Source organism: Colletotrichum costaricense (assembly GCF_030867565.1).
Source record: "Colletotrichum costaricense strain IMI 309622 chromosome Unknown Scaffold_6.1, whole genome shotgun sequence".
NCBI lineage: Eukaryota > Fungi > Ascomycota > Sordariomycetes > Glomerellales > Glomerellaceae > Colletotrichum > Colletotrichum costaricense.
In genome coordinates, this window is record NW_026848235.1 from 2,313,198 (window position 1) to 2,340,658 (window position 27,461).

At 53.5% G+C, this 27,461-nt stretch overlaps 10 protein-coding genes across 10 annotated transcripts; 5 read left to right on the top strand and 5 right to left on the bottom strand.

Annotated features, from left to right (window-relative positions):
- Positions 1–543: 543 nt before the first annotated feature.
- CCOS01_06980 (uncharacterized protein) lies at positions 544–1,619 on the top strand (the record flags this gene model as incomplete). The annotated part of the gene is made up of 3 exons (XM_060455147.1): positions 544–695; positions 906–1,514; positions 1,568–1,619. 3 exons carry the CDS (start codon positions 544–546, stop codon positions 1,617–1,619), a joined length of 813 nt encoding a protein of 270 aa, XP_060314847.1.
- A 232-nt stretch (positions 1,620–1,851) lies between these two features.
- On the bottom strand, positions 1,852–3,266 carry CCOS01_06981 (uncharacterized protein; the record flags this gene model as incomplete). Its single annotated transcript, XM_060455148.1, has 4 exons — positions 1,852–1,976; positions 2,012–2,404; positions 2,537–2,756; positions 2,826–3,266. The coding sequence occupies 4 exons, from the start codon at positions 3,264–3,266 to the stop codon at positions 1,852–1,854; spliced, it is 1,179 nt and encodes a 392-aa protein (XP_060314848.1).
- A 656-nt stretch (positions 3,267–3,922) lies between these two features.
- On the bottom strand, positions 3,923–5,082 carry CCOS01_06982 (uncharacterized protein; the record flags this gene model as incomplete). The annotated part of the gene is made up of 2 exons (XM_060455149.1): positions 3,923–4,467; positions 4,521–5,082. The coding sequence occupies 2 exons, from the start codon at positions 5,080–5,082 to the stop codon at positions 3,923–3,925; spliced, it is 1,107 nt and encodes a 368-aa protein (XP_060314849.1).
- Positions 5,083–6,358: 1,276 nt separating this feature from the next.
- On the top strand, positions 6,359–8,557 carry CCOS01_06983 (AT hook domain-containing protein; the record flags this gene model as incomplete). Its single annotated transcript, XM_060455150.1, has 5 exons — positions 6,359–6,365; positions 6,416–6,455; positions 6,508–7,978; positions 8,046–8,216; positions 8,318–8,557. The coding sequence occupies 5 exons, from the start codon at positions 6,359–6,361 to the stop codon at positions 8,555–8,557; spliced, it is 1,929 nt and encodes a 642-aa protein (XP_060314850.1).
- Positions 8,558–10,405: 1,848 nt separating this feature from the next.
- CCOS01_06984 (uncharacterized protein) lies at positions 10,406–10,643 on the top strand (the record flags this gene model as incomplete). The annotated part of the gene is made up of 2 exons (XM_060455151.1): positions 10,406–10,483; positions 10,545–10,643. The coding sequence occupies 2 exons, from the start codon at positions 10,406–10,408 to the stop codon at positions 10,641–10,643; spliced, it is 177 nt and encodes a 58-aa protein (XP_060314851.1).
- A 1,556-nt stretch (positions 10,644–12,199) lies between these two features.
- On the bottom strand, positions 12,200–13,582 carry CCOS01_06985 (uncharacterized protein; the record flags this gene model as incomplete). The annotated part of the gene is made up of 3 exons (XM_060455152.1): positions 12,200–12,637; positions 12,724–13,412; positions 13,576–13,582. The coding sequence occupies 3 exons, from the start codon at positions 13,580–13,582 to the stop codon at positions 12,200–12,202; spliced, it is 1,134 nt and encodes a 377-aa protein (XP_060314852.1).
- Positions 13,583–14,092: 510 nt separating this feature from the next.
- Positions 14,093–14,917, bottom strand: CCOS01_06986 (ribosomal protein S17; the record flags this gene model as incomplete). The annotated part of the gene is made up of 3 exons (XM_060455153.1): positions 14,093–14,161; positions 14,252–14,490; positions 14,740–14,917. 3 exons carry the CDS (start codon positions 14,915–14,917, stop codon positions 14,093–14,095), a joined length of 486 nt encoding a protein of 161 aa, XP_060314853.1.
- Positions 14,918–15,518: 601 nt separating this feature from the next.
- CCOS01_06987 (Spc7 kinetochore protein) lies at positions 15,519–20,137 on the top strand (the record flags this gene model as incomplete). The annotated part of the gene is made up of 2 exons (XM_060455154.1): positions 15,519–15,731; positions 15,788–20,137. 2 exons carry the CDS (start codon positions 15,519–15,521, stop codon positions 20,135–20,137), a joined length of 4,563 nt encoding a protein of 1,520 aa, XP_060314854.1.
- A 1,020-nt stretch (positions 20,138–21,157) lies between these two features.
- Positions 21,158–25,476, top strand: CCOS01_06988 (uncharacterized protein; the record flags this gene model as incomplete). Its single annotated transcript, XM_060455155.1, has 2 exons — positions 21,158–21,606; positions 21,714–25,476. 2 exons carry the CDS (start codon positions 21,158–21,160, stop codon positions 25,474–25,476), a joined length of 4,212 nt encoding a protein of 1,403 aa, XP_060314855.1.
- Positions 25,477–25,848: 372 nt separating this feature from the next.
- Positions 25,849–27,307, bottom strand: CCOS01_06989 (uncharacterized protein; the record flags this gene model as incomplete). The annotated part of the gene is made up of 2 exons (XM_060455156.1): positions 25,849–26,666; positions 26,719–27,307. 2 exons carry the CDS (start codon positions 27,305–27,307, stop codon positions 25,849–25,851), a joined length of 1,407 nt encoding a protein of 468 aa, XP_060314856.1.
- Between the last annotated feature and the right edge of the window lie 154 nt (positions 27,308–27,461).

A 27,461-nucleotide genomic window follows, 5' to 3' on the forward strand; every position in this document is an offset into this window, starting at 1 on the left:
GTACGTACACCACGCAGTACATACACTACGGGATGATGGGGGGAGGATGGAAGGAATGCATATGTGTATGTCTATTGGGAAGAGTTAGAGGTAGATAAAACCAGTGCGGCCCCCTCCCCTCCCGTCTCCTCTTGAGCTGTTCCTCTGGTGGAAAAAGTGATTGGTGTACCTGTCGAGCTTTGCTTTATCAAAGTTTTTCTTGGCTTGCATCTGGACGGACGTCCCTCGACTTTCGACAACCTCGCCGCAAAATCGGAATCTCTCATACTGCAGGGACTCGGGGGAAAGAAGGAACCAAGCGCTCTTGCTCCCTGTTCAAGCTTGCCTGCTTATCGCCGCACCGCACCGCACCTCTCGATGACGTTTTGCCCACCTCAGACGAACAGGAACTGAGAAGGAATCAAACGACCGCAACTTCCGGAGCTCTCCAATACTCATATTTCTCAAAAGAAAAATACCATACAAGCCAAAGTCGCAACAAAGTTTGGAGCTTTCAAAAAAGTCGATATCAGCCAAAGTAAAACGGCGGAAAATCAAGCCAAAATGCAAATCGGACGCCTCCTTTCGACGATCGTCGTTGGTCTCACCATCGCGCAAGCCACACCGATCCAAGACAAAACTTCAGCCTCAACCCCTAGTGTGGAAGAGCGGAAGGAATCGCGGGGCAAAGCACCAAAGTACTTTCAGGAATCAGAGTAAGTCATCAAATGCTTCTCACGCCAATTTTTGTGCCTTTCCGATATCTTTGGGACGATGAGATTTGGGGGGGGGGGAGATGAGATGAAAGAAGCGACCAAGCGTCTTCCCGAAACTCTAATAAACCATCCCATGAAGATCACCAACACCAACACCTTCCTCACGACCTAGTACCTTATTCTCGACGGTATAACTAACACCCACACCAGCTTCTCAATCCACTACGACGCCCGCTTCGCCACAAAACCCCTCAACGCAACGGCCCAGCGCGAAGCAGTACAGGTCTTGATCCAGACCTACCTCGCCACCCTCCGCGACCTCGGCGTCCAGACCTGGCTCATGCACGGCTCCCTCCTCGGCTGGTGGTGGAACAAGCAGACGCTTCCATGGGACTCGGACGCCGACGTCCAAGTCACCGAGAACGGCATCAACTTCCTCGCCGCCTACTACAACATGACCACCTGGTACTACAAGTATCCGACCATCCCGCAGGGCCGCTACTTCCAGCTCGAGGTCAACCCCAACTACGTCCACCGGGGGCAGGACAGCTTTGATGAGGACAACGTCATTGACGCCCGCTGGATCGACATGGACAATGGGCTCTTCATCGACATTACGGCTGTTCGCTATGTCGAGGACCACCCCGAGGGCGAGGGTGTACTGGCGACCAAGAATGGCCACGAGTTCCGCGATACGTTCCTGTATCCCTTGCTCGATACCACTTTTGAGGGTGTCAAGGCCAAGATCCCCTACAAGTACAAGGAGATGCTTATCTCTGAGTATGGAGAGAAGGCTTTGACAAATCAGGAATTCATGAAGTAAGTCTTCATAACCTCCAATGCACCCACTGGTTGCTAATGATATTCTCTAGCCATAAGTTCGTCGACAGCAAGATGCAATGGATTCCTACTGATGAACTCTGAATCAAGAGGCATAGGCGGCTGTACGACTTTCACGGATAGATGTATGGGCTCAGGCGTTTGTGTCAAACTTTCGGACAAGGTGTCCGCTTTTAAAACTGATCAGTCTTCATTTGTGGCGTTAGGGAATACCCAAAGCTCTGATTTCAATAAGAAAAATGCCAATCTTCGCTTCAACCCAAACCTGTTGCTGCATGCTCGCTGTCCATATCAAACTGCTCCTCATGTCTCAGACCTAGTCCTTGTCAATATCCTCGACCACCGCCTCCGCGATAGCACCGCCACCTTCCACCATGCTGGTTTTCCTGATTTCGGTCATGGTCACATTGTCGTGCTCCCCAGGTGTACCGAAGTGTTGCTCTGAGTACAATCATCCATGGTCCGCTTCAAATGACCTTGTAGAGCGCTGATGTGGACAATCAGGGGGCATTTGGAACCGCCGCTACATGTATGCGGGATGCGGCTTGCCAAATTGTTGACGCGCTGAGAAATTGTCGAGAGAGTGGCATCGTCCGAGGTCCAAATCGTGGTGGGCCACAATGTCTGGAGCGCGAGGATCCTGAAGTACTCGCCGACTCGAGAATTTTTGGTACAGACATCATCGTACAGTGTTGCATTGAGACAAAGGTGGCATAATTTGGCGTTGGACGGGTGTCGCCGCCCATAGCTGAGACAGAGCCGTCTGGTGGTGATGTATCCTTCGCTCTGGGTGTCCAGGAGGCCCTCGAAAGACCAAATACGCGAGCAAGCTCGTACCAGTCGTTCGTTGACATCAAACTGGAGTCCATCTAGAGTTGAACCGTGTTAGCTTCATGCATTTGACACATACTAGCTTCTATCCAGTTGCCATGGCGCAGAAAATCGCGGAAACAGGGGAGAGATAACAGGGACCAGCGAAAGTGTAACTCCGTCACTCTTACCGAGAGATTTGCAATCTGCTAGAGTTAAGAGCGGCGGGATTCTTGCCCAGATTTCTCGGAAATGCATCGGAAGATTGTGCATAGCAAACTGCCTCAGCTTGACGAGTTCGTCTTTGGCCTCAAAGTTATCCGCTGACTTCAAAAGCATTCCAAGCTCTACAACAGATGGCTGCTCGCCATCGATAATGCTCTGGAGGGCTTTTGGGTACCAGATGCCGATCTACGGCGCGAGCGCGTCGTTACACTTCAAGAAAAGGCTCATTTCCGAGACTCGAAAAAGCTCTCCAACGTCGAGTTTCATGTACTCATCTTTTTTGGTGTGGTGCAAGACCGAGAGTATGCAGCGGAGGGCTTGCCCGTCGAGTCTCCATGATCCAGGTACAGGTAAGAGACGGACGAAGATGAACTTGCAGCCATCCTGTCCGCTCAACTCTGTATCGATCAACTTTGCAAATAGTCCCGAAGCCCGGCAGATCTGGGAAAATACGCGGAAGCCGGCGAGCATTGTGTTCCGAGAGTCGAGGAGAATTACGTGTAAGTCTCCATTGGGGAAAATGGTTTCGGACTGCCCGGTGAAGTGCTGCACTTGGACGTCCGAGAACTGACGAACGCCCCCCAAAGGCTTTTCCCCGTGGAGCTGCTGATGCTGCCCGGAGTTTGTCTGGGTTACCATCCCGGTTGATTGTGCGCTGTTGACCATCTTCTCAGATGGGTGATTTTCGCCGTCCATAGGGATACGTGTAAGCAACAACGCGGCAGAAAAGGCCGTGGTGCTGGATTAATAAAGTAGCGCGGTTCAGTAGATGGGTATGGAATTGGCGAGATGAGGCAGAGAGGATAGAGAGATTCAAGAAGGAAATGAAGATGAAAAGCTTGGATGTTATCTGCGAAGCTTCTAGAGCAGTAGGTGCTCTGTCTCGTGCTTTCCGTTGAGATGTCTATCCTGAAGGCAACTGCCACCACCATAGTATTTGAGCCGGGGTCAGACCCGCCTTGGCCAAGGAGCCACCACCTGAGTCCTGAATGAGATTGGGTAAGGTAGTATAGGTAGTTCGTTGAAACGCAAAATCATTTGACAACCCGAATATGGCAGGAAGCTTCAAGAGCGTCCGTTGATTATTCTTATGCTAGTTTGCCTGCTTGTTCCAGCGCAAAAATGTCGAACGGTTCCATATACAATTCGAGCAGCATAGAAGGTCAGTGGAATAATATCGATACCAAAGGACTTGCTGAGTGAAATTCTATGACCGGTACTCCTTAAACTGATCTGGAAAAATGATCTGAAATCAAAATGCTCTTGTTGCCCAATTACCGCCGTGTCCTGGAAGCCAAAATCATCAACTAACCCACTTGCCTTTTGAAATTCGCCAAAACCACCTGATCGCTCTACTTTGATTCGCACGTCAACGACTTGCTGGGCTCGTCCACGCCGTCAGACTTGACAGCATCATCATCAGTGGTAGAAAGCTTCAGCTTCCAGCCCCGGATGCCATCAATCACCTCGACCACAGCGTCGTCTAGCTCGCCCAACCGCTTCTTCAGGGGGCACCTCTGGTCAAGGTCACACCGGTGGGTGTTCATTCCCCTGATCTTATTGAAACGGCGAGCGATGTCGGCAATGGTACTCTCACGCCATGCCTTTTCGTTCGGGTACAGCTGGTGCTTTAAGAACATGAGCGTGCACTCAGCTACTCTTGTCTCGGGAGAACAGACGACCGGAAAGTCACAGGCTTCAGACTGTTGACCACTGGTAGGCGGGCAGTTGGGGCAACGGATGTTCTGGGTTCTCTTGTAGGTGCGGAGACACTTGCTGCAGCGGGAAGTGTCCATCAGGCCTATCTCTGATTGATTCCGTCCAAGATCGATGATGGTTCCCTGCAAGAGAGCGTACAGACGTTGCTTGACTGACTTCGTCTTGCGAACGATGTTGCCTAAGAACTATTAGTCAAAGTGCCTCTCAACCTACTTATCTTAGCAAACTCACGAATGACATTTTCCGGCAAGGTAGACACCATATCGTCTTCATACCAAGCATTGAAGTCAAAGTTCATTGGGAGATACAAGATAGCAGATCTTGTCATCTTCTGAAACTTTGCCGACTCGCCGAGGTACGCAGTCGCTGCCAAGAGGTAACCAACGTCCCCATGCTCCACCTGCCCAAAGTTAACGAGCCAGTGATTCACCCAAAGTCTCAGGGATGCAGAACAGTCGTACTTGTCCAAGTGTATGGCCATGACTGCAATCATCTTGGCACTGAGGTTGTACCACTCGTCTCGGTGCTTGTAGTGTAGAATGGAAAGGATTATCTCCATGGCGTCGGGGTTGTCATGGTGCAAGGTGATGTCAGGCTTCGAACCGGAATGGGTCTTGGCATGTTCCTCGAACTTGGAAGCAAGTAGGGAGTTGAAGGACTTGGATGCGACTCTCAGAATGTGAGAGGAGACGAGGAATTTCTTCTGGGCGTTGTTATGAGCCACAATAAGAGCAACATCCCACGAGGGGTGTAGCTCGACGATGGACTCATCTGCCATCTCAACGTCAGCCATTCTGGGAGAGTCCCGCCAAGAGATGGTGTTTCTTAGAGATTTAAATCGTGTAGATATGATTTAGACGATGATGGAATGGAGGATGCGACACTGCGCTTGATATAGGTTGGAGATGTAATGTCGAGAATGAGTGATTTTGTGTCTTGAAAATGATAGAGAAGATAAGTGAATGAATTCATGGAAAGATTGAGGAAGAGTGAATGAGATGTATGGGAAGGTAGGCTCCCCCTCTCCCAGAGGACAACGATCAACCGAAGGAAGCTGAGGAGTAAAGTTGCTGTTGCCCGAGTCTGAATGGCGAAGACTGGTCTTGTATTGATAGGTTGAAGGCCAAGTTGAAAATTGAACGCTTTAGAAAGGACGCAAATAGTCTGTTTTCTCATTAAATACCAAGAGTTTCCTGCAGTTGGATATGACGATCGAGAAGGAGCTGTTTGGCGGAATGTTGGTATCAGGGGCAGGTACGATGATATCTGTAAGAAGGCAAGATTGATATCTCAAGACTTGAAAGGCTGACTTGCAAAGAAGGGAAGGCAAGTGCAAGTAAGGAAAGTATTCAGGAAAGTCTGCCGACTTGTGACATGATCGAATCTTACTGAGATGACGTCGAGGTTTTCGAGTTAAGAGCTTTTACTTGACCTGGCTGGCAAGAGCTACGGGAAAAAGCAGATATCGGATTTGAGTATCCTGAATCCAAGTAACAAAGCTGCATTTAGTTTACACCTAAAATGTATCTCGAACCTTTGAGTGGAAAGAGGGGAGTATATGGGAGCACAGAGTTGACAATGCGAGCGAGGGAGCAAATGTGATGCATTCATCATCCCTCAACTTACTGGCCAAACAAGAAATGAACCTCTGTTTCTTGCCCAAATTAAGATATATCTCAGTAAAGTCAAAAGTACCACTTGATGAATGTTTTCTTGAATGCCTTTGAGGGCTAGTATTCCTTTTCATCCTCGAACAGTGACAAAGCAATGGCTCATGGAGAGGCATCGTGTGTGGAGTTCCAAGTCTGGGTGCTGCTTGTGCACGGGCCACAAAACGGACTGCAGGGGTGTCTTGTGTAAAGGGTCGTCGCGACACGCCTGGCCAGTACTTTAGTAGACGCGCCGCCCCTCAGTCTGCTGTGTAGAGATCGGCCTGAGCTCGTTCAAGTATGCGCTTCAAACCACAATAGTCACAAATTGATACTCGTTCTTCCTCAATGATATATCTCTTGCACACGAACAATCCGGGGGTTTCATTTGCACTTGCGAGCTCGTCATAGTCCGCAGTCATGACCAGTGAGTCCAATCGCAGAGCCCCACCAACGAGAGATGCTGACCTTCAACAGCACGAGGGGAGCGCATGCAACAGCGCATGCGAGGAGCTGGGTAAGCTATTCCGGCCCCTTTAATGCTTTTTGCCTAACCGCAATATGTGAAGACATGGCCAGATTGACGATGTTTCGTTTCAATTGGACTTTGGCGACGACCTCACAACCGAAATCGAAGCGCAAACTAGCCCCGAGAGGCCGCCGCCCCGACCGACACCGACCCCGAATACATCTGCCAAGCGACGCAGACTAGACAGCGAAACAGCGCGACCTGGTATCACCGAGGCGGACAATGTTAGCCAGACGCAGAAATCGCCAGGAAAGCCAGATGTCTACGAACTCCAAGAAGAAACCTCTACCGAATCCGCACAAGCCACAGTCACGCAGCCCGCAGCGAGGCCCGATGCCGTTGTCGAAGCCGGCGACCCTGACTCGGTCGAGTCTCTGCCGCCACCGCGGCCCGCCCCGTCAGCTTCATTTGTTTCACCAGTATCGAGGCGGATGACAGCAGATAACACCGAGGTGGAGGAGAGTCCTGCGGATGCGCCGGGCAGTGGGAGACGGCGGAGGATCACAACAAGCAGTGCTGTCGCGTCGAGCGCGAGGTTACAAGAAGCCCTATCCCCGGGAGAAAACGCGACAGAGACTGTTCCAATATCGTCTCCTTTGGAGCGCAAAGTGCGGCGGAACACGACTAGCACTCGCAGGTCCACACTCAGCTCTCGTGGGAGTCGTAATTCGGCCGCATCTGCCAACGAGGACCTGGACGAGCTCTCTCCGGATCGAACAGCAAACTCTGTCTCTAGGACAAGGTCTCCCGAGCTTTCATATCGTGGTGAAGCAGAGCCAGAGGAAGCGGAACAAGAAGCATCAGAAGTACCTGTCGACGTATCAGAACGAGCAACAGCAAATAATTCCCAAACCGAATCGATACTGGGACCGGAGCTGGACGCTATCGTTGACGAAGTGCTACAGCAGGAACAGGATCACAATGAAAGCTTGGCCGAGGAAGTGGGCGCGAAGGAAGCAGCTCAACAACTGGGTCGGAAGCGACCGCGCACGAGTCCCCGGAAATCATCCCCGGAACCAGATTCTACGATAGCTGAAGAGGAGCAACAAGAAGAGCCCGTGACAAAGAGGCGACGGAAACAAGCTCAAAATAGCCCAGCGAAGCAGAAGCAAGGCAGACCGAAGGCGGCATCCAAAGGCAGGGCGGCTTCTACAGCGAAGAACGCCTCACCCAAAGCTGCACCGAAGCGCAGGAAGAAGTCTGGATCAGATGGGGTCGATGAGGCTGTATCCATTCCCGTGCAGCGCTTCACAAAACGTGTGCAAGTGGCTGAAGGCGGCGACGACGAAGCAGACGTGCTCGCTATGGATATCCCTTTCGCCGGGCGCGGCGGTGTGAACACGGTCGACGTGTTGACCCATACGTGCGACGAGATTATCGAGATTAGCATAGAGACCCTCAAGGAGGGAGTGCGTAATGCTCAAGATGCATCCACTAAGAGGGAGCATCGCGTGCAGCAACGGGCCCTGGAGGCGTATCAGGACGAACTGAGGACGCGGCTCCTCCAACATGTGGGTAGATCCGCACCCCCAGGCTGGTGGTGGTTGCCACCGTACCGTGCTGACTCAAAAATTTCAGACCATTCTCCTCGACACGCTCCACAGCTTGCGCAAGCGAGTACGCAGTGTCCAGAAAGAGAGGATCACTCTTCGGGACGAAATCATGCGCATCCGAGCCGAGCGAGACCAGGTGGCGCTCCGGAAAGATGCCGTCAGGATTAAGCACGAGAGGGTGACGGAAGAAGCACTGGTAATGTCACACCCTCACCCTGCCCAAAAGGCGACACCACACACCTTAACTCAGCCTTATGAGCTCTTTCTAACCGCCCGTTGTGTTGTGTGTGCCCACAGAACCAATTGAGCTTATCTTCGCAGATGCATGACATTGACATGGCCGTGGAGCGCGGTCGCGCGGCCCCCGAGTTGAGCCCGGCCGAGAAGAAGACGGCAGAGTTGGCGAACCTCGAGATTTTGATATCTAGAATTACGGACCAGGCCTGTACGCGCAGTGACACGGGGGGCACGCTGAAGCAGGTGAAGGATTTCAACGCGTTCCTCGAACGAGCCGCAGTAGCTCTCGAGGGTCGATAGACAATAGACGAGACGCAACAGAGAGACCGGAAGAGAGGCAACAAATGGCCAGGGCGATGGTGATGTGGTGTGTTTGCCCACGTCATATCTGATCTTCACGACGAGTTTGGCGTTCATGTGCGATGCTTGGGGCAAGCAAAGCTTGGGCTTTGGGGGGAAGAGGCAAGGTAGGGAGGGGTTCGACGGGTGGCCTTTGCCGGGGATACCCAGGAGATTCGGCTTTCGGCTCCCCCCCTCTCCCCAATTGATGACTATGATAATTCAGGCCAAGAAAGCCAAAAGAAGGAAAGCAGCTGCTTCAGCTTCCAGCCCTTCACGGGAGGTTTACCAATAGGCGGGCGTTTACTACCACGCCGTTCTGGTGCAAACTCTATTCCCCAATAACACGACAGCCCAAAGGGGGGAAAAGCTGTCTTACTTGGGGAGCTGTGTAGAGCGCCATTTACTTTTGAATTGAAGACGAAACTAGGCGCCAAAGCAAATCCAAAACTGGCCCAAAGGGAATCGAAGAGAGTCTGGACCGTTTCCCTGCCCTCTTTTCCAAATCCAAATCCAAGAAGAACTTTTTTTTTGTTCTCTTTGGAAGTGACACTATTTTTGGTCTTGTTGGTCTCCGTTCCCCATTTTGACGTCACTAAGCCTTATTCGAGTATGACTATGCGCCCTCCCCCCATCCACGTCCCAAACCTAACTATCAGATCTCTCTTTGCGTATACTACTCTTGTAAATTACCCTGCAATGCAAGAGCCAGTTGGGCCTAAGCCATCGTTGACATCCGTCATTCTACCCCATATAGTACCGTAGAATACCACCGTGACTGGTTGGGGATCCCTGGAAATCGGGGTGGCCGTGTTGTCACTTTTGGTAGGCGTCCCGGGTCCGTGTGTTTTTTTTTGGTGTTGTTCCCACTCTCCGCAATGTGGCGGTCGGCCACCCGGTAACTTCCACCCTGCTAAGAACGGAACCGTGAGGTAAACTGCGCAAGTGTGGTGGTAAGGTTGAGCTTCCCCGTGCTGCCCAGTGTGCCCGTGTCATGACATCCCATCACGGAAGTACGGCACTTTTCTTCCCTGTAATAGTGCCTGTCCCCAATTCGTTTCCTGCAAAGTTCCTACAATCTAATTCCCGGCCTGCCCTACGTGCATCACACGCCCCCCCTCTCCCCTCTCTTCCACTTCTCTCCCCTTCGCTGTTACTCTGCCACTTCTGCCCCCCCCCTCCAAGCCCCTGGACCCTGTGCTTCGCCCGACGACGAAGCCACAGAAGAGAGACGAAAAAACTGGGCTTCGGCTACGGCGAGTGGGTGAATGATTGGATGTTTTGATCATGGTTTGCCGCTTTTGCATCCGATGAGAGAGAGAGAGCTGCGCTTATTCGGGGGTCCCAGTGGAGGGAGTGCGAAAACCGGGAAAGGCCACCACAGGAGGGGGAGGGGTGTATGTGTGTGACACTGAGCCGAGCGAGTTGGTCTAGTTTGGACAGGATAGGATACCTAGGATAGGATAGGTCAGGATAGGTCACCCCGACGAGGTTTAGGGATCCTCGGCCACCGACCGCTTCAGCTGGGCTCATTGGGGGGAGCGAGGGGGGAGGAGGGCGCCCAGTCTCCTGGTTGCTGAGGTGTGTGCTGCTTTTACTACTGCGTAGCTACGTAAGTAAGGTGAGGGAGGTATGTTGGTGAGCGAGTACATAAGGCGGGAGGGGGAAGCTCTCCTTCTCCTCATTTCTTCTCGACCCAGTTGTTAATTCAAACCACCACCATCATCTTCACATAGACGTCTGTATAGACCCGTACATACAACCCGCCACCTCTCTCTTTCCACCACCAAAACAAACCACACCGTCAATATGCCCGCTCCCGAGGCTCCCCAGCAGCAGGCCCCCATGGAGGTCCCCGTTGAGAACGGCATCGTCACTCAGCAGCCCGTAAGCTTAACTTCCTCTTTCCTACATCACGAGTCCAACGGTGCTGACAATGAGGTGATAGTCCGCCGAGCCCCAGCCCGAGATGGGTCTCCGTGGTGGCGAGGAGGCTGGCTGCGAGCTCTGCTGCGGCCTCTGCGGCTGCGAGGAGTCTTGCTGCTAAGCAATTCCTTTCCACGATTGACGGGAAGATGATGGTGGAGGAAATGAAACTTTTGGGAGGAACTTGAGGGTCACCCTTTTTCGGCGTTTAGGGGCGATTTACTACCATCACCTACCGATTCTAGGAGGAGACGGAAACGACTTGGAGATTTTCGGATGCTATTATATATATCACCGATAAACAATCGAATATATTTCACTTTCACATTAAATTATATTGCACCCTTCAAATGTCTGAGCCAAGCAATGTCGTTGAAGAACAGAGGCTCAAAAAAGTCTTGGGGTGATGCGAGGCGGCGGTCCCTGGGCTGCCAAGCTTTCAAGTGCGCGGGTAGATCTCTTGGGGAGTCTTGGCACGCCTTAGCGAGGTGCTTGGAAGGGCTGAGTGGCAGCAGTGTGTGCGAAAGGGGATTGCGGGTACGTCAGACCTCGCTGCAGAAGCCGCCCGCAAGCCGAGACATTTTTTTCCTGCCAGCTGTTGCAGCTTTTGCTGGTTACTGCGCCATGCTGTCAACAACTTCACTTCATCCTTCCCCCGCCATTGAATTGTCCTGCACCACCGCCTTTTCTGGGCTCATTGGATCTCCGTGGAAGAATCGTCCGAGGCAGGTAGAAGTCATCGCACTCTTTCAGGGCCTCCCAGCGTCGTCATTCGTGCCCGATGACCGTGCAGCGAGGGCACGTACTCAGGAGAAATGACGATGGACCTCCCGAGTCCCGTCTTCTTCCCGTCGGTTCCGCGAAGGATCACCACCCCCTTCCCCAATGGTCGATGCACCCTTGACGTGTTCACGAGCCCATTCCTGTCATGGTTTCAGACTTTGCAGGTTGCTGAGTGATTTTGTGCGATTTTCCCTATCACTTACCTTACTCTTTCCCGCCATTTGCCAGTCTGACTTCAGGTGAAACGCGAACTCTACCTTATTCCTCCATCCCCTATCCCCTGCCAACTTGACCTCCCTCCCCCAACTGCCGCGGACTGCGGACCGGAAGCTGGAACCCCTGGCCCTTTATCCTCCATTCTTTGAACACGAGATGGGATGAGAGTTTCGTGGCTGACGCTAAACCCTTGTTGAGGGAGTTTACTGTGTACTGGGGCGAGGAGGCCTCGGTAGGTTGCAAGTTATTTGTCGTTGCTGAGGAAGTGCCGTGTCGTTTTTGGCGTCGGTGTGAGGTTGGCCAGGTTCACGTCACAATCGCAGAGCTGTCACCCTTGACTTCTCTTGATCGGGCTTTGTAGATCTTCCACTTCGTGATGGAATGAATCTCGAGAGATGATCTGAAGCAAGTTCAATGAGCGAAAGTGTTGAAGAGAGAATTGAGCCAGTGCCAGGCCCTTTTTTCTTTACATTCGGGAATGCATGCGTAGAAGTACAGGGTAGTCTACAGTCGTTTTTACAGAGGCCGATATCGTGACATACAAGACCCACGGCAACCCCAACCACGAGGCTTCTAACGATCCAACTTCCATCATCTCATGTGGCTTCTCTCACGGGTTACTCTCGTCATGTAGACCCTGAGGTAGCCGTCACTCCAAGTTCAGACCAGAGGCCTTTTTTACTTCCCACCGCCAAACGTCCCCGAAATACGATCCACAATCGTAGCCTTGCCCTCCGCCTTGCGCCTCTCCTTCTCCTTCTCCTGCTCGTCCCACAGCTTCTGCACGTTCTTGGCCACCTCGACGTTGGCCTGGAAGTCCGCCCGCAGCGCCGCCTCCTCGGCCGTCCTCTCCGACTCGGGCAGCTGCTCCAGCTTCTCCTTCCACGAGGTCTCCAGGTCCGGTCTCGGCGTGTGCGCCGCCGCCGCGGCCGGTGCGGCGACGGGTATCGTGAAATCGAACTTGGGCACTGGGAGGCCTTCCTTCTTGGCGGCCTCCACGGCCTCTTCCTGCTCAATCATGCGCCCGTAGAGCTGGTCTGCGTGCATCTGGATGTCTTCTTCCACTTGGGCCGAGCGGCCGTTGATGGATTGGTAGCCGAGGGCCTTGAGGAATCTCTGTTTGGAGGGAGTGTCAGTAGTATGTTCTCGAGACCTCCCCGGCTGAGGTGAATTGAGGATGGGTCAAGGGGGGGTATCCGCACCGTCTGCATGGTATAACACCTCTCAAACTTTTGCACTTGACGCCTGCACATCTGCATCCTGTCCTCCCAGTCGCCGCTCTTCATGCAGTTCACCCACTCCTCCTGCTGGATGGCGCAGTTCTCGAGCGCCGCCCGGCCAATGTTGTGCTTCCTCTGCTTGAACCCGTCCAGCACGTCCATGAGCTTCTCGTGGTCCGTCTTCGTCTCGGCTTCCACCTCGGCGTAGGGCCGGTACGTCTTCCACAGGTGCGCGTACCGACCGTCTTGGAAGAGGCTCTCTTTCGGCACGATTGGCCGTTCTGCGGCGGCATCTTGTGGTTGTGATTGCGACTGGGCCCGTGCTTGTGCGGATGCTTCTGCCGCCAGCGCTGCTTGCGCGGCGACCCGTATGGCCTTTTTCTCGGCTTCTTGGACCTGCTGCTGCTGCTGGATCTTGACGGGGGATTCGCGCTCGAGGTATTCGCGGAGCTTGGGGTCGAGGGACTTGAGAGGGTCGTCGGACGAGGCGCTGGGGCCGAACCAGCCGTCGAACCAACCCATTGCGACGGAGAGACTCGAGGATGAACGGGGGAGGACTTTAGAAGAAACAAGAGCTTTCACCTGGACGAGTTTGGAAAGGATTGAGAAGCTTGGGGACTTTTCGGCTCGTCGCAAACTGGAAGCTCTGGGAGAATTTCGAGGTGGGTGGCCTTGGACCAATCAGATGGCTGAGAAGACAAGGAACAGCTGTGCATACTTGAAGCTACGCACTGTATCTGGCACTGTTACATCAGGTCACTCTAATTATGCTGCTCTCGAATACCTACGTTTGATGACCTTCAAGTCCGTAAGTGCGTCTCCCTAGCTACGTACTTGACATTACTCCGTAAATCAAATGTGCTGGTGCTACTTTGGATGTGGACTTCTTTTGCTATCATTCTCGAGCTGAGGCTTCCATTTGCATAGCTACAGTATCTTGCCATCAAGGCAACTATTTGCCATGACAGCTCTCCACGTCTTGGTCCGAAAGACCGTCGTTATGCGGGATGTTGTGACAGAGTCGGATGGGGCGCAGGAACAGCATGTCACTGGATCACCGAGGAGTCTACAGTGGCACAGTCAACCCATCCTAATCATTTTTTTCGTTCATTTGACCCGAGGCGTATCGCAGTTTTCCGTTCCCGCAAAAATCACAAGCCCATCGTGTGCCCAAGACAGCCAGAGAAGAATCTCTAGATCACAACCACGTGGCTTGGCTGATCGAATTCATTTTGGTCTCTGATTCTGCATCTATAACACTCATGTGGATGCAGTTTCCCTGATGACCTCCCATCCGGTATGTAATGAAGAACCCACACCGCAGTCACGCCGTAAATGCCAATGAGCCGATTTAGAACTTGCTGAAGGACTTGACAGCCTTGCCGGTGCGGGGAAGGACGCGCAGGACGTTGAAGCGGACCTGGAGCCGGTTGTGTTAGCAAAACAGATTCTTGATAAGAACGAGCCTCGGGATCAGGCGTCGATCCTGAATGTCGCGTCGCGAACGTACAGTCTTGCTGAGGGGTCTGCACTGGCCAACGGTGACCTGGTCACCCTCCTCGACACGGAAAGCGGGGGAAACGTGGGCGGCGAGGTTCTTGTGGCGCTTCTCGTAACGGGCGTACTTGGGGATGAAGTGAAGGTATTCTCTGCGGATGATGAGGGTGCGGTGCATCTTGGTGGAAACGACGGTGCCGGTAAGGATACGACCGCGGATAGAGACCTGGCCGGTGAAGGGGCACTTCTTGTCTGGAGGGGGTCCAACGTTAGCATGTCAGTCCCTTGGATTGGTTTGTGTTGTTTCCCAGCGCGCGTTGCAACAGTCCTCCGTCGTGTGTCGTAAGTTTCCTCCTCTTGTTCTCCAAAGTTCCAATCCTCTTCTGCCGTCGTTTACAGTCCTCCATTCGTGTCGCAAAGTTTCGTCGAAATAAAAATGTCGTGTCCGTCGCGCGCGCATGGGATTTCCAACACTTCAATCGATCTCGCTCGCAAACGTACCGATGTAGGAGCCCTCAATGGCAGTGGCGGGGGTACGGAAACCCAGACCAACGTCCTTGTACCATCTGCGGCCGCTCTTGCCGGGGCGAGCAGACTTCGCCTTGGTCTTCTGGTTAAGGAAGATACCCTTCTGCTTCTGGAAAGCCCTCTCGGACTGGACGGTCAACTCGGTAGCCATCTTGACGTCGTGGTGCGGTCGACTGGGCGGGGGTGGGTGCTGTTGAGGGTTAGGAAGTCGTTGATGCTGAGCCGCAACTTTTCACCAGAGTCTGCAAAATCGGGGGTGAGAGAACGTGAGGGTCGGGCCTGCCCTGAAATTGTCATTAGGGCTGTGGACATGAAAAAATTAGCGAGACGCCAGACCCACCAGTGTTCAGCCACATTCAACACTGCAGCCACAGCTTGGACTCTCAGCCACTTTTGGATCATTCCAGCCACAGCTGACAAAGACTCACAGATTCTGCACCCTGGCACGCCTGGTCGCAAACGTGGTCCATGCGGTGACAGCGGTTTTCGACGCTACCACAGCAACAAAATCGCGTCTATTGACATCACTCTCTACAAGCCAATCAGAACCCTGGTAGGCAGTAAACAAGACCCATGACAGCCCACCACCCTGCTTTCGAGGGAACATACCTAGATCCTTTGGGCACATTCACGCCACTACCGATTCCAGTCGCGTAGCTCTCCCCAACTTTAAGAGGTGACATGTGCACGCTTCTTTCTTTGACCTGAAGCTTGATAGCAGCACATCGCCACCACCAGCACTGACTCTCAATATGGCTTCATTCGGCGATGCGACACTCCCCTCTACGCGCCGTACACGCAAGTCCATCGGCGCGACCACATCGTCGAGAAAGAATGGCGACAAGGAGAATGCGACAATCGACGTCGGAAGTACCCTTGCGGAGAGCAGGAAGAAGTCGCGTAGCAAGAGTATTGGCCCTGGAGGTCTGGACGCCCTGAAAAGTGCAAATGGGAACCGCAGAGCTGTAAGCAGTGTCGTCTTGATCATCGTCGTCTCACGCGACTAACATGCGTTCCTTAGTCTTTAGCTGTGCCTTCACGGCCTCCGCCACGTTCTATCTTGAAGCCCACAATGCCCTTACTACCCGAAATTCCACCACATCGAAAGCGCGCATCTGACCTCATCGATCTTGGTCCGCCGCGGTCAAGCACCCCAACGACTACAGGCAGTACCGACCCTACAGGCTCAGGCTCCAAGATTGCCTTGCGCACCGAGGAAGAGCAGCAACAAGCAGCTAAGGAGCGCGAGCGCAGAGACGCAAGACGTAAATCTCTCGCAAATCGCAGAGTATCTTTTGCCGCGGAGGCAACCCTTCACACTTTCCATGAAATCGATTTCATGCAAGACCCGAATACATCAACAAACAAGTCGCGCCGCAGATCCTCTACCTCAGCCCCGCAGAATGAAGAGCCGACGGAGCGGCCATCAACCCCGCCTGAGCAGGATGACGATATCGTACCGCAGTCACCCGACAACCAGAGAGAATTACATCAGAAGAAGCGCAGGAGGAGCTCCACCGCGCCGCTCATGGAGTTTTCCGATGAGGAGCAAGATACCATGGCCACAGGTTTCAGCTCCGACTCTGAGCCAGCGGATGCCGTCGAGGAAGTTGCAGATGACGATGAGGAGGAAGCGTCTGATTCGAATAGCGACTCCGACGATGATGATGGCACGATGATGACCGTCGACGACCACGAAGTTACCAGCGCCTCAGTCATGTCCAGCCGGACAACAGCATCGGATGACGATAATGACAGTTTGGATGAGGCACTCCGCACAGCTGCTCGGCAGGCTGGCACACAAAGGCTCGGTTTCGATGATAGTGATGACGAAGAAGTCATTCCCTCTTTTGGTTGGATCAAGAAGAGCAAGCCTGAAGATGAGGCATCGCAAGGTCAAGAGAACACTGCCCCTCCCCCGCCCGTCCACAATAGCCCGCCCCAGGATGAGGATGGAGATGATCTGGACATGGACATGGACATGGAAATGGATATGACTGCTGCCGTCGGAGGCATCCTCGGTAAACCAACCGGCGACATCGAACCAGACGAAGAGATGTCCATGGATGTTACCAGAGTACTTGGCGGCATTCTCTCTCGAAATACCAAAACACCCGCTGGGAATGACGTGGAGGACCAGACCATGGAGTTCACCACAGCTGTCGGTGCCATTCGCGGTTCCAACGCCGATGACGATCTTTTCGACGACACTGGGGTGGAAAACGAGGATATGTCTATGGAATTCACGAGTGCCATTGGTGGTCTTCTGCCATCACATCCCAAGAACGATGCGACCCAGAAGCGCCGTAGGACAATGACATCCCGCGAGAACCCAGAGGAGGCAACGATGGACATGGATATGACTGTCGGTGTTGGTCGCATACTGCAATTGGCGGACGCGACTATCCACGGAGGAGACGCGACGATGGGCATGGACATGACTATCCCGGTCGGCCGTATCCTGTCTTCACAGGACGACACATTGAACGAACTGACGACGCCAATGGACATGACGCTCCCTGTTGGCCGTATTTTGCCCTCTTCCCAAGTGTCTGACCAAGATGAAGCAACTATGGGCATGGACATGACCATGGCAATCGGAGGCATCATTCAGCCATCACAACCTCCAGAGTCTCGCCTCGCCGCCAAGAAACTCATGGAAGCGGAAGTGGATAAGCCAGACACCCCTACCAAGTCCATGTCCGCAAAGCCTGCGTCACCTGCCAAGAAGCTGGCTGCCTCGGCCAAGAGACACTCAGTTGCAGGATCAGAAAATGCAAGCAGTCCTGGGTTTAACCCATTCCAAGGCAAAGGCCTTCGTCAGAGCATGCCGGGTACAGGCTCAATGTCAGAATCACCGGCTAGAACCAGAGCTAGAACCAGAACACCCAGCCCGCCAAAGTCTGTCGCTCCTTCATACGCCGCTGCTGGAACACCGCTCGACAGTTCTCCAGTCAAGACGCCCCAATCGGTAAAGAAGCCTGCTCGCTCGAAGTCAAAATCTCCAACTAGAAAGCCTGCAACTCCTTCTCCTGAGAAGACCGCTACTCGGTTGAATATCTTCCAGCAAGATCCAGCCACCGGCGCGAGGACGCCAACCTTTGTTTTGACACCGCAAACCCGAAGGCACTCTGGTATCGGCGCGGACAAGCCGGGCCTCGGGTCACCCCGTGTTGCTGCGCTCCTTGACCGAAGGGGATCTCTCGGTGAGACAGTGCAGGAGTTCGTTCCCGGTAAGGTCCGTGGTGTAGCCTTTGCTAAACCACAGATCATTGAGGATGAAATCGATAGAGCCCGCCAAGAAGAGGAAGACAAAGAGAACGGCAGGAAAATTCTTGAGCGTGAAGCGGATGGTGGCGAAAACGAAAAGGACGCGACCTTGAACTTGAGGGAGATGATTGAAAGCTTGAGCCCTCAGAAGAAGCGACTGCAAAGCCGAAAAAGTCTTCACGTCGGAAGTGCACGGGGACTACTTGGCAAGCGGCCTGCCGAGCTCGATGACGAGGAGGATAGTGAAGACCGCGACGGTATCAAGAGACTCAAAGGCCATCAAGGCAGCCCGGTGAAGAATGTCAAGCTGCAGCAGCCTCCCAGTAAGGCAGAGACTACCGGTCGCAGATTGACACGATCTGCCCGGAAAAGCATGGAGGAAAATGCTGCAGGGGAAGCGACGCCCACTCATTCTGAGTCGCCTCAGAAGTCTGCAAGCTCGGCAAAGTCACCAAAGGGGCACGCTCGATTCAGGGATGTCGAGGAAGACACTGTCCCGCACCCAATGAACCTTGAGGGCTCTCCTGCTCGAGACGAAGCTGAAATCATTGACGACGATGCTGAGGAGCGGATTCACCTGCAGGACTTCCTCAACATGACCTCAATTCGCTTCATGGAGCTCACAACCACCAAACGACGTCACACGCAAGCTCCTGATATGTTCAAGGACTTTGGTGGCAAGGAAGATTTATCACTGGAGAACTGCGTCGTCGCCGGTGCATGCACAGTACCTATGCTTGAGCTCTACCAGCATTCGTGCCGCGAACTCAAGAAGTACATCTCTGAGGGCCGTCGAATCGTTCGCGAGATTGAGTCCGAGACCTTTGAGGAGAATCCGCCCTTGTTCCGAGAATACATGTCAGCATCGCCTGATTTCAAGAACATCCTGGATAATCAGTTCAAGAACGGAAAAACCCATGCTCGTCTCGAGAGCAAGGCGATGTGGTACGAGTGGCGAATGAAGCTCCAGGAGGGCCTGAGGGAGGGTCTTGTCAGGATCGCTGAGGGCATGGCCGTCGACGACAAGGTACTTCAGCAACAGCAGAAGTTGCTCTCTTCCGTCTTGCCTGCAATTGTGTCGCGTTTCGAGGTCCTTGAACAAGAGCACAAGAACCTGCGGGCTGTTGCAGAGGAGCTTGCCGATTGCGACCCGGAAGAGCTGGAGACCGCCAGATTCGACTTGGCCGCGCTTGACAACGATGTCCAAGAAAAGACTCGGCGGGTTGAGGAGCTCCGAAAGCAGCTGCAAGAGGCAGAACAAGACGTCGAGCAACTTGCGCAAGAGAAGCAACAATGCCACGAGGACATCAAGGAGGCTGAAAAGATCCGTGAGGAATGCCGAGGTTGGTCGATCAGCGAGATCAGTGCGCTCAAGGGTAAGTTCTTTTTGTCGTACACGAAGAAGTTTGACCCCACCAAGACTGACATGTCTGCAGCCCGAGTGGATTCTCTTGAAAAGCAGCACGGTTGGGCTGTGACTGGGGTTTCCGGAAGCACCGTCTCAATGACTTATCGCCGCGAGATTGAGCTGGTGTTCGACATGGCGTCCTTCCAGCGCAGCCAGAAGAACTCGCGCATTGACCTGTGGTACATTGCCGCAAACCGCGAGAATAACCCCCTGCCCTCAACGCCGGAAAAGGAATTTTTTCTGCAATGCATCCGGGACCACATCCGTGGCTTGCCGCAGAGCCGCACTAAAATTGCGGACCTCCTCCACATGGTTCATGTCGCGTGGGACAAGTCTAATTCCACTTCCAACCAAATTCGCCGGCTTAACGTCACCTTCCCCACGGTTGTCTCCCGGACTTCGGATTCATCCATCGCAGTCAGGTCTTCGCTTCTTCTGCCGCCGATTGAGACCAAGGTAGTGATTGCCCTGGAGATTCACGGAGTGAGCAAGCCTGACGGGATCGACTTCACTCTGAAGCCCGAAGCAAATGTTGTTTATGGAGAGCACTTCAACACTGGCAAGATGGCTGAGTTCTTGACCACCCACTTGGGCGAAGGGGCATTATCGCAAGAGGAGAGCGTGCCCTCGTGGATTGATGTTGTTGTTGACCTGCATGAGAGGCTCTTGGCGAGAGGGAGGAAGCAAGGTTGAGGAGTAATGGTGACCGTATCTTGTTATGATTGACGATGGTGGAACATTGTGTTTTGGGAGGCAGTATTTCCGGTTTCGTGGCGCGTATGGCGGATACCCAGAGCTTGATGCAAAGCATTGCTTTTGCTTCCGTAATTATCTGCATAATTTAAACGCAATTGAGTTTCCAACTTAAACCTCGCGTTCCATACCCTATGCAATTTGTTCTACGTGATTTCCTCTGGCCGTCACAGTCGGACGAAGTATCGGTTACGGGATGAGAATGACCGCTCCTCCAGATGGAAGAAGATGCGCAAATTCTAGGGCAGAGGTTCTGAATTTGAGCAGTTGGTGAGTATGTATGATCTCTGTCAGCATGAGATAAGTACGGAGCGAAAAATGAGACACACATAAGGTAACGATCAACACCCAGGGCAAATAATCCCTACAACTGAAGCTTAACGGGATGAGGGTTGGGTCTCGGTGAACGACTGCTCACCGAGGTGCATCACAAAAGAGCAATATCAACACCACATCTACATAGCCGAATCGTCCAACTGATGGGCGAATATTTGTTTACAATGTGACAAGTGATGTCTCAAGAACGCTATCCCGACCAAACCACTACCCCTTCCACCCAGACCGGGCCACCATTATCCCGTCTAGACCCACCTTGATCCTGAATACGCATCCCCTTCTGGTATATTCACCTTACATTATCATGAACTTCACCTTAGCAGACAAGACGAAGGTGAATTATCCGAAAGCCCTGCCTCTCTTCACATCACGTGCCGAACGAACCAACCGCCCACCGCTGACCGCCAGCCGGCCCACCACCCACCCGTTGCCCATATCACTTTTTCTCGCGGCGAAGTTTTGATAAAACTTCCTCCTCCTTTCCCTCTTTGTCGCGCTTCGATTACGAAATTCATCACCCATTATTTCTTCCCGGCTGCTGTTGCTTGCACGCGCCGCGGATTTGTTTTCTCAATTGACTCACGACTTCCTCACTTACTCCCTGCTACTCGACAAGACCTCACGATGGATGTCGCGTGGTTGACTGAGGCTGGAGAAGTTTCCGCTTCCATCTGGAGGTGGATCTTCTCCATTCTAATCACCACGTACAGCCTCATGTACGACTTCGTCGAACCCTTCACGGAATCCGCGTGGATGGGCGAGATCGTAGGAGCTTCCGGTTCCTTTTGGGACTGGATCTCCTATCTCCTCACCGCCGGTGACCAAGCTTTCCGCGCCTTCTTCAACATGGAGTTGGCACCGTTCACCCCGCTTAATTGCGCACTCGTTCTTGCTGTTCGTCTACTCTGTATCGCCGCGACTAAACGCCTTGAGGTGTATAGTCTGAGATGGAAGGACGACGGCAAAGATGATCCCTTGTTTCTCCGCGTCGACGTGGATGATGTCTCGGGCGTCTACAAGATCGAGCGAAAGCCCAGGATTCCTGGTACCTGGCCAGAGGTGTCCTCTCCGACGTCGACCAAATAGTATTGGTCGCGCGAGAGTGATCCCTCTGTTATGTGAGCGATATTCTTCTTTTCTTCATTGAAATTATTTCACGATATGCTGACAACAGGAACAGACCCCCCTCGCCACCGAATCAGGCGGTGAGCGACCCCAAACCTGCTCCTCAGACCGAGATGGAAGCTCTAAAGGCCAAGCAAGAGGAAGAGAAATGCGAGATGTGGGCGATTTACATTGCGGCAATCGAGCAGAGAAAGGCAGAGAACTCTCGCCTGAAGGCACGTCTCGCCAGAGAGCGTCCCCATCCCACATTCGTCATCGACAAGACCAAGAACCTGCCCGAAGTGATCCAGAAGAGACTTGGTGGCGTTGAAGGATTCGTCCACCACCCCCAGCCGGTCAGCAAGCAAAACTTTAGCCTCCGTGAGTCTATCGACGTTCGCCGCGAGATTGTTTCTAGCAACCAAGCGTTGGCAGCCAGCAACCACGCTTTGGCAGCCAGCAACGAGTCTCTCGCCTCAAGCAACCAGGTGTTGGCTTCGAAGATTGAAGCGTACGGCAAGGTTCAGCAGGACCTCGTCTCACAGCAATTCATGGCAAACTTCAACCTGATCCAGACCTGCCGCGGAAAGAGCACGATGCGACCAGTTCCTGAGTTTTTCGATGTCGACAAGAGCACCAGCCAAGCAAGCGTCCCAAGCCAGACGTCGAACGCCTATGTTCATGTTGCAGATGTCGCCCAGACGCCGAGCAAGATGATTCAAGTCACAAAGTCAACACAGACTTCGGATCGCACCCGTCTCTCGTTCTCGCCAATTACTGTCTCGCCTATGTCGATGGCTCCGGTCATGCCCTCGCCGGCTAACTTCAAGACGGTCCAATTCATTGAGCCAACGCAGAACTTGAGTCCTGAGCCTTTGTCTTTAGCATCGCTAGTCACCTCCTCGTCAACCCCACCGGTACCGACCTTGCGAGTCGAGCCGAAGAAGACCGACAGCGCCAAGGCCGAGCTTGACTTGACTGCTACGAAGGTGAATGCTCCGCCTGCAAGCCCAATGCCATCGCCAAGTACTCTTGCTGCCTTGGAGAAGATTGTTACCCTTCCCGACTCTCCGGTATTCTCGCACAGTACCCTTGACGAGAAGAACTCCTCAGTTCATGCCTCCCCGAATCTGAACTTGCCATCCAAGACGACTGAGAAGATGCCCTCGCTCGGCACATCTACCACAGAACTCAATGCAGCTGTTGTCATCGCTATTCAGCCCCAGCCTAAGATCGCTGAGAAGTTGCCCTCGCTCATTGGAGAGCTCTCTTCAGACAACATGTTCGTGGTTCAGGCCAAGCGACTCAAGAATGGAGATAAGACATCCTCGCCTGGTACCTCTCCTAGAGTTGGCAATATATTCGAGGCCCACATCAAGACCGCCATCGTCAAGCCCACGGTCGTTCTGCCGCTTTCAGAAGTTCCTGTTCTACCGGCGCCGATCCCCGATGAAGAACCTGCGCCGAGCACCCTGACTCCTCTGATTTCCCAGTCACCTCTTGCCGCTGTCTCTGTCAATGCCTCAGCCAAGACCAACGAAGTTCCCAAGACCGAGAAACTCCATGAGCCAGTTCCTGGAGCACAGTCAATCCTGGTGACTTCTCAAGCCCCGAAGGCAGCTACCGTGGCCGTGATTGCAACTCCTGTCGTTACACCTGGTCTGCCCGACAGCGAAATGGACTGGGAGATAGACGCTCAGCAGAAGTCCCAAATCGCCGAAACAGAGTCTGACGAGGAGAACGAAAAAATGGACGAGGATTCTCCTCTGAAGCTTTTCTCGCAATCCGACTTTGAAGATGGCTCTGTTTCGGGCTCTGACTCTGCACCTCCTACGCCCTCACCTGCTCCTCGTCCGAATGGGCCTCAGCCGCAGCAGGTACTGGACGAACCTATGTTCGATGCACCCCAGATCCGCCCTAACCGCGAGCTTGAGATGGAAGAAGCCGCCGTGCCTTTGGTAGACCGTCCCAACGCCCAGTTTCGACCTGCTCCTGAGGCTGAAATGATAGACGTCCCCGGCCCCGCAAGCTCTGAGTCCCAGTTAAGAGAAGTCCCAGAGAACAAGGAAAGGGAGTGGTCCTCGCCCCCGGTGTCCCCTTCTGTAACCCGGCTTGGTCCTCCTCCCGACTTCGTTGAGGTCGAAAAGGTCCCCGTCCCCGTCAGCGCTGAGCCGGGTTTGGAAAAGTCGCGGGAGAACGTCGAGGAAGAGAGATCTTCCTCTTCGGTATCTCTTCCAGCCCAGGCCACTTCTACTCCAGAGGTTGTGGAGGTCGACAAGGTCACCGTTGCCGCAGCTCCTGAGCCACAGGTGCCAAAAAAGCCCATCAGAATCAAGTTCGTCAAGAAGGCCGCGAATCCGCTGATGACCCCGGTTCGGCCGAAGAAAAAGACGGCAGCGATAGGGCCTGATGCTTCTCCCAGACCCGATGCAGACAGTCCTGACGCCTTGATTGTCCAGGCCCCTGACAACTGGAAGTCTACCGCAAAGGCGGACACTGGGTCGAAGCTCGTACTGCTACCAGTGAGCTCGCTCAAGTCAGTCTCCCAGCCAAGAACGGACCTTCCGCTGGATATTGCCGGATCTCGCAAGCCGAGCCCGCTGTCAAAGACAATCATCGAGCCTGACACAGACGTTACCGAAAAGCCTGAGGGTAGATCGCCGTCTCCCATCGTCACTCGTGCGCCTGAGCCCCCTGCGCAATCTCAAAAGGAGACAACGACACCCACGACAACCACCGAGCCAGAATCTAAAGTACCCGGAGAGCCCAAGGGCAGTTCGCCCTCTCCCACAATCCCTCAGATGCCTGAACCGCCTGTGCCTGGAACTGGCCTCCTCGCAACGCCTTCGACGATTCCTGGTATCTCATGGCCAGCGCCGCCCCCGCCAATGCCCTCGGCGACGCCACAGACCCTCGTCCTTCGAGACCTGTCTCCAGAGCCCGAGAAGGTGAAACCCGAGTCCGACGACGACTCAGACAGCGAGGTAGAGTTCCTAGGAATTGACGAGTACATCCCGCCGCGCAAGGTCATGCCACTGCGTCGCCGTCGTTTGGCATTGGCTCTGGGGCCGGCTCCTACTCCCGAGGCCTCAACCTCCGAGGCTCCTCCCTCCCGATCGCCAACGCCAGAGTCCGAGGTCTTATCGGAACTCCCTTCGGACTCGGACGACGACCAGGCAATGTCTGAGGACGAAGAACCTGCTCCTCGGAAAATCGCCCCGTTGCGTCGGCGTAGATTGGGAGACGAGAAAACGCAACGCGCTCAGGCACAAGAGCACGAGTTCCGCAAGAAGAAGCTCCAGGAGGAACAAAAAGAGTTGGACGAGAAGGAAGCGAAGTCCCGACTTCTGCCGCCACTTCCCATGGTGCCAGCCCCTTTCGTCGTGCGAACAACGCCTTTGAAGTTCAATCCCTTGCCTGCGCCCAATTCTTCGTCCGAGCCTAGTCCTGCGTCGAAGCTCAGTCCTGCGTTGCTTGCCGTCGCTCCTTCGCTTGCTGGACTCGTGGTAGTGATTGGATCCCCGGAGGTGGAGGACGAGCTGAAGAAATCTCTCGAACCGTTATGGGACCTCATCGATTCTGACCAGTTGAAGATGTACGGACCCAAAAGCCTCACGCAGCTGGCTATCAGAAGATGGGGCGAGCTCATGGAACACAAGCGGTACAACAGGGGACAGAGCATCTTCCGTAGTATGTTCGATGATCTCATTGACAAATGGGCCGAGTTGGTTGTGACGGAAACTTTCGTCGCTCACCTCATTGTACCTAATGATGACGAATCACAGGCTGAGATTATGGACCCATGGCTTCAGACGATCAGAGAAGCCCGGAAGAAATGAACAATCTTGAGACGATATCAAGAAGTCAGCGAGATGTCGAGGACCGCAAGATTGAAGAAAAGGAACGAAAAGACCAAAAAAAAGTCCGAAAATCACAAAACCCGAAAAAAAAAAACCCCACCCATACGCACGCGTACGACCTTACTTACGAAGTTTCTTGAGACGAGATCAAGAGAGCAGATAACGGAAGAGGAAGTCGATGAGAGAGAAAAAGAAAACACCAAAAAAAAGTCTCAAAATCACAAAACCCGAAAAAAAACCACCCATCTACCTGTACCACGACCACATAGCACCAGAGAGACTGGAAGACGGAGAGCGACTGACGCGGTGTTTGATTACCGACGTACGAAGAGTTTGCTATGTTTGTTCGGATTACCTGTTTTTCACCTTTGTCCAGCCATTTGTACCACCACCACCGACAGCGCGATTCGCCTGACCTTCGCCTTCGTCGATAGCCCAAGCATCGTCCTCGAGAACCTCCCACTCCGGAACGGCAACCTCACTGATAAGCTTCTTCTTGAGCCTATCAGCAAGCTTCAGGGGGGTGGGAAGCTTGAAACCGCGAATGAATTCGGATCCCTCTGCGCTGCCAAGGAAAGCGTGAGCTGTGCCATGGGAATATCGTCCCATCCACGAGGGAGCTTTGCCGAGCTCTTCTTGATCAAGCGCATCGTGCTTCGCCCCGGGAGATGAAGTTGCAGGTGGATAGAGGCGCCCAGTCTGGGTGCTGTGAAGTTGTTGGCCAATGAGCAAGGTGTACAAGTTGCGGCCCATATGACACACATCCTCGAACGAGTTACGATCTCCTACAAAGACGCCCTGAGTACTGCAGGCCCAAGCAATATCGTACGCCAGCAATGTCACGCCCTCCAGGAACAAGGAATGAGCAACAGGGTCTTCCTTGGCCAGTATGGGTAAAGTCTTATCGACGAAGAGTGGCCGCGGGCGAGGCATGTACTGCGGCTGGCTCTCGCGCTCTTCTGCAGAGAAGCTGGTAACGGGCGAGGTTCCAGGAAACGGCACTTCCCCATGCTGATACGACGAGGAAAGATTGAAGATGGTCGGGCGCGGATAGTCTCGATGCGGCAGTGTTATCTCTGCAGGGAGCCTAACCGAGAGGTAATGACTTGTCAAAGCTAGAATGTGGGCGATGTTGGCGAGAGAGGTGGACAAGAGTTCAGGCGAAATAACTGTCAAGGTCAGTTTAAGTGTCACTCGCCAAGTTTGGAGTGCGATACTAACCATTCATAGATGAGAGATCGACGATGTCAACACCCCCGATCTTGTACTCGTACCGAGCAGATGATCCCTTCTTGATGCGACGAAGTCCATACAGCTTGGCGGCCTCCATGCACAAGAAAGATCGAGTCGACGACATCTGGTCCGCACTTCGGGTCCATTTGTACTTGGCAACCGAGATGGAGCGTTCAGTCTCTTCCAGCTGTCTAGTTCTCCGAGCAGCTATGCCACTCGATGCAGATGCAAGGTCGGATTTGCGGCGAATGAGGGCGGCTCTGCGATCAGCAATCTCCTTTCTGGCAGCGGCAATTTCGCCCTTGAGTTTCTCAGCTTGGGCGATGATCTGTTCAGTGCGATCTTCGGCCGATCTTTGAGAGGCACTCAGCGACTCGAGAACAACACTTCGACCAGGGCCATCATCTGCCTTGTCCTGAGCAAGCAGGTCGTTGATCTCCTTTTGAAGAGTCTCATTCTCCATCAGCGCCTGCAGATTCTTGATGCGACCCTCATAGCAGTGGTTGCGAGCATCGACGGCACAGAGAAAAGGAAGACGCTGAGCATTGTGAGGCCTACAGCATATGTCGCAATTCATTTTGGCGATTTTCTGGTCGACTCCAGGCAGGCGGCGACTCGAGATGTGATACGATGAGGCGCATGCACAGAGCGTTGTTCCCTCGGAATGACGTTTGGTATTTGAGTTTCCGGTAAGTGGATCTTGGAGAGAGAAACCCCCCAAGGCCCTGGAA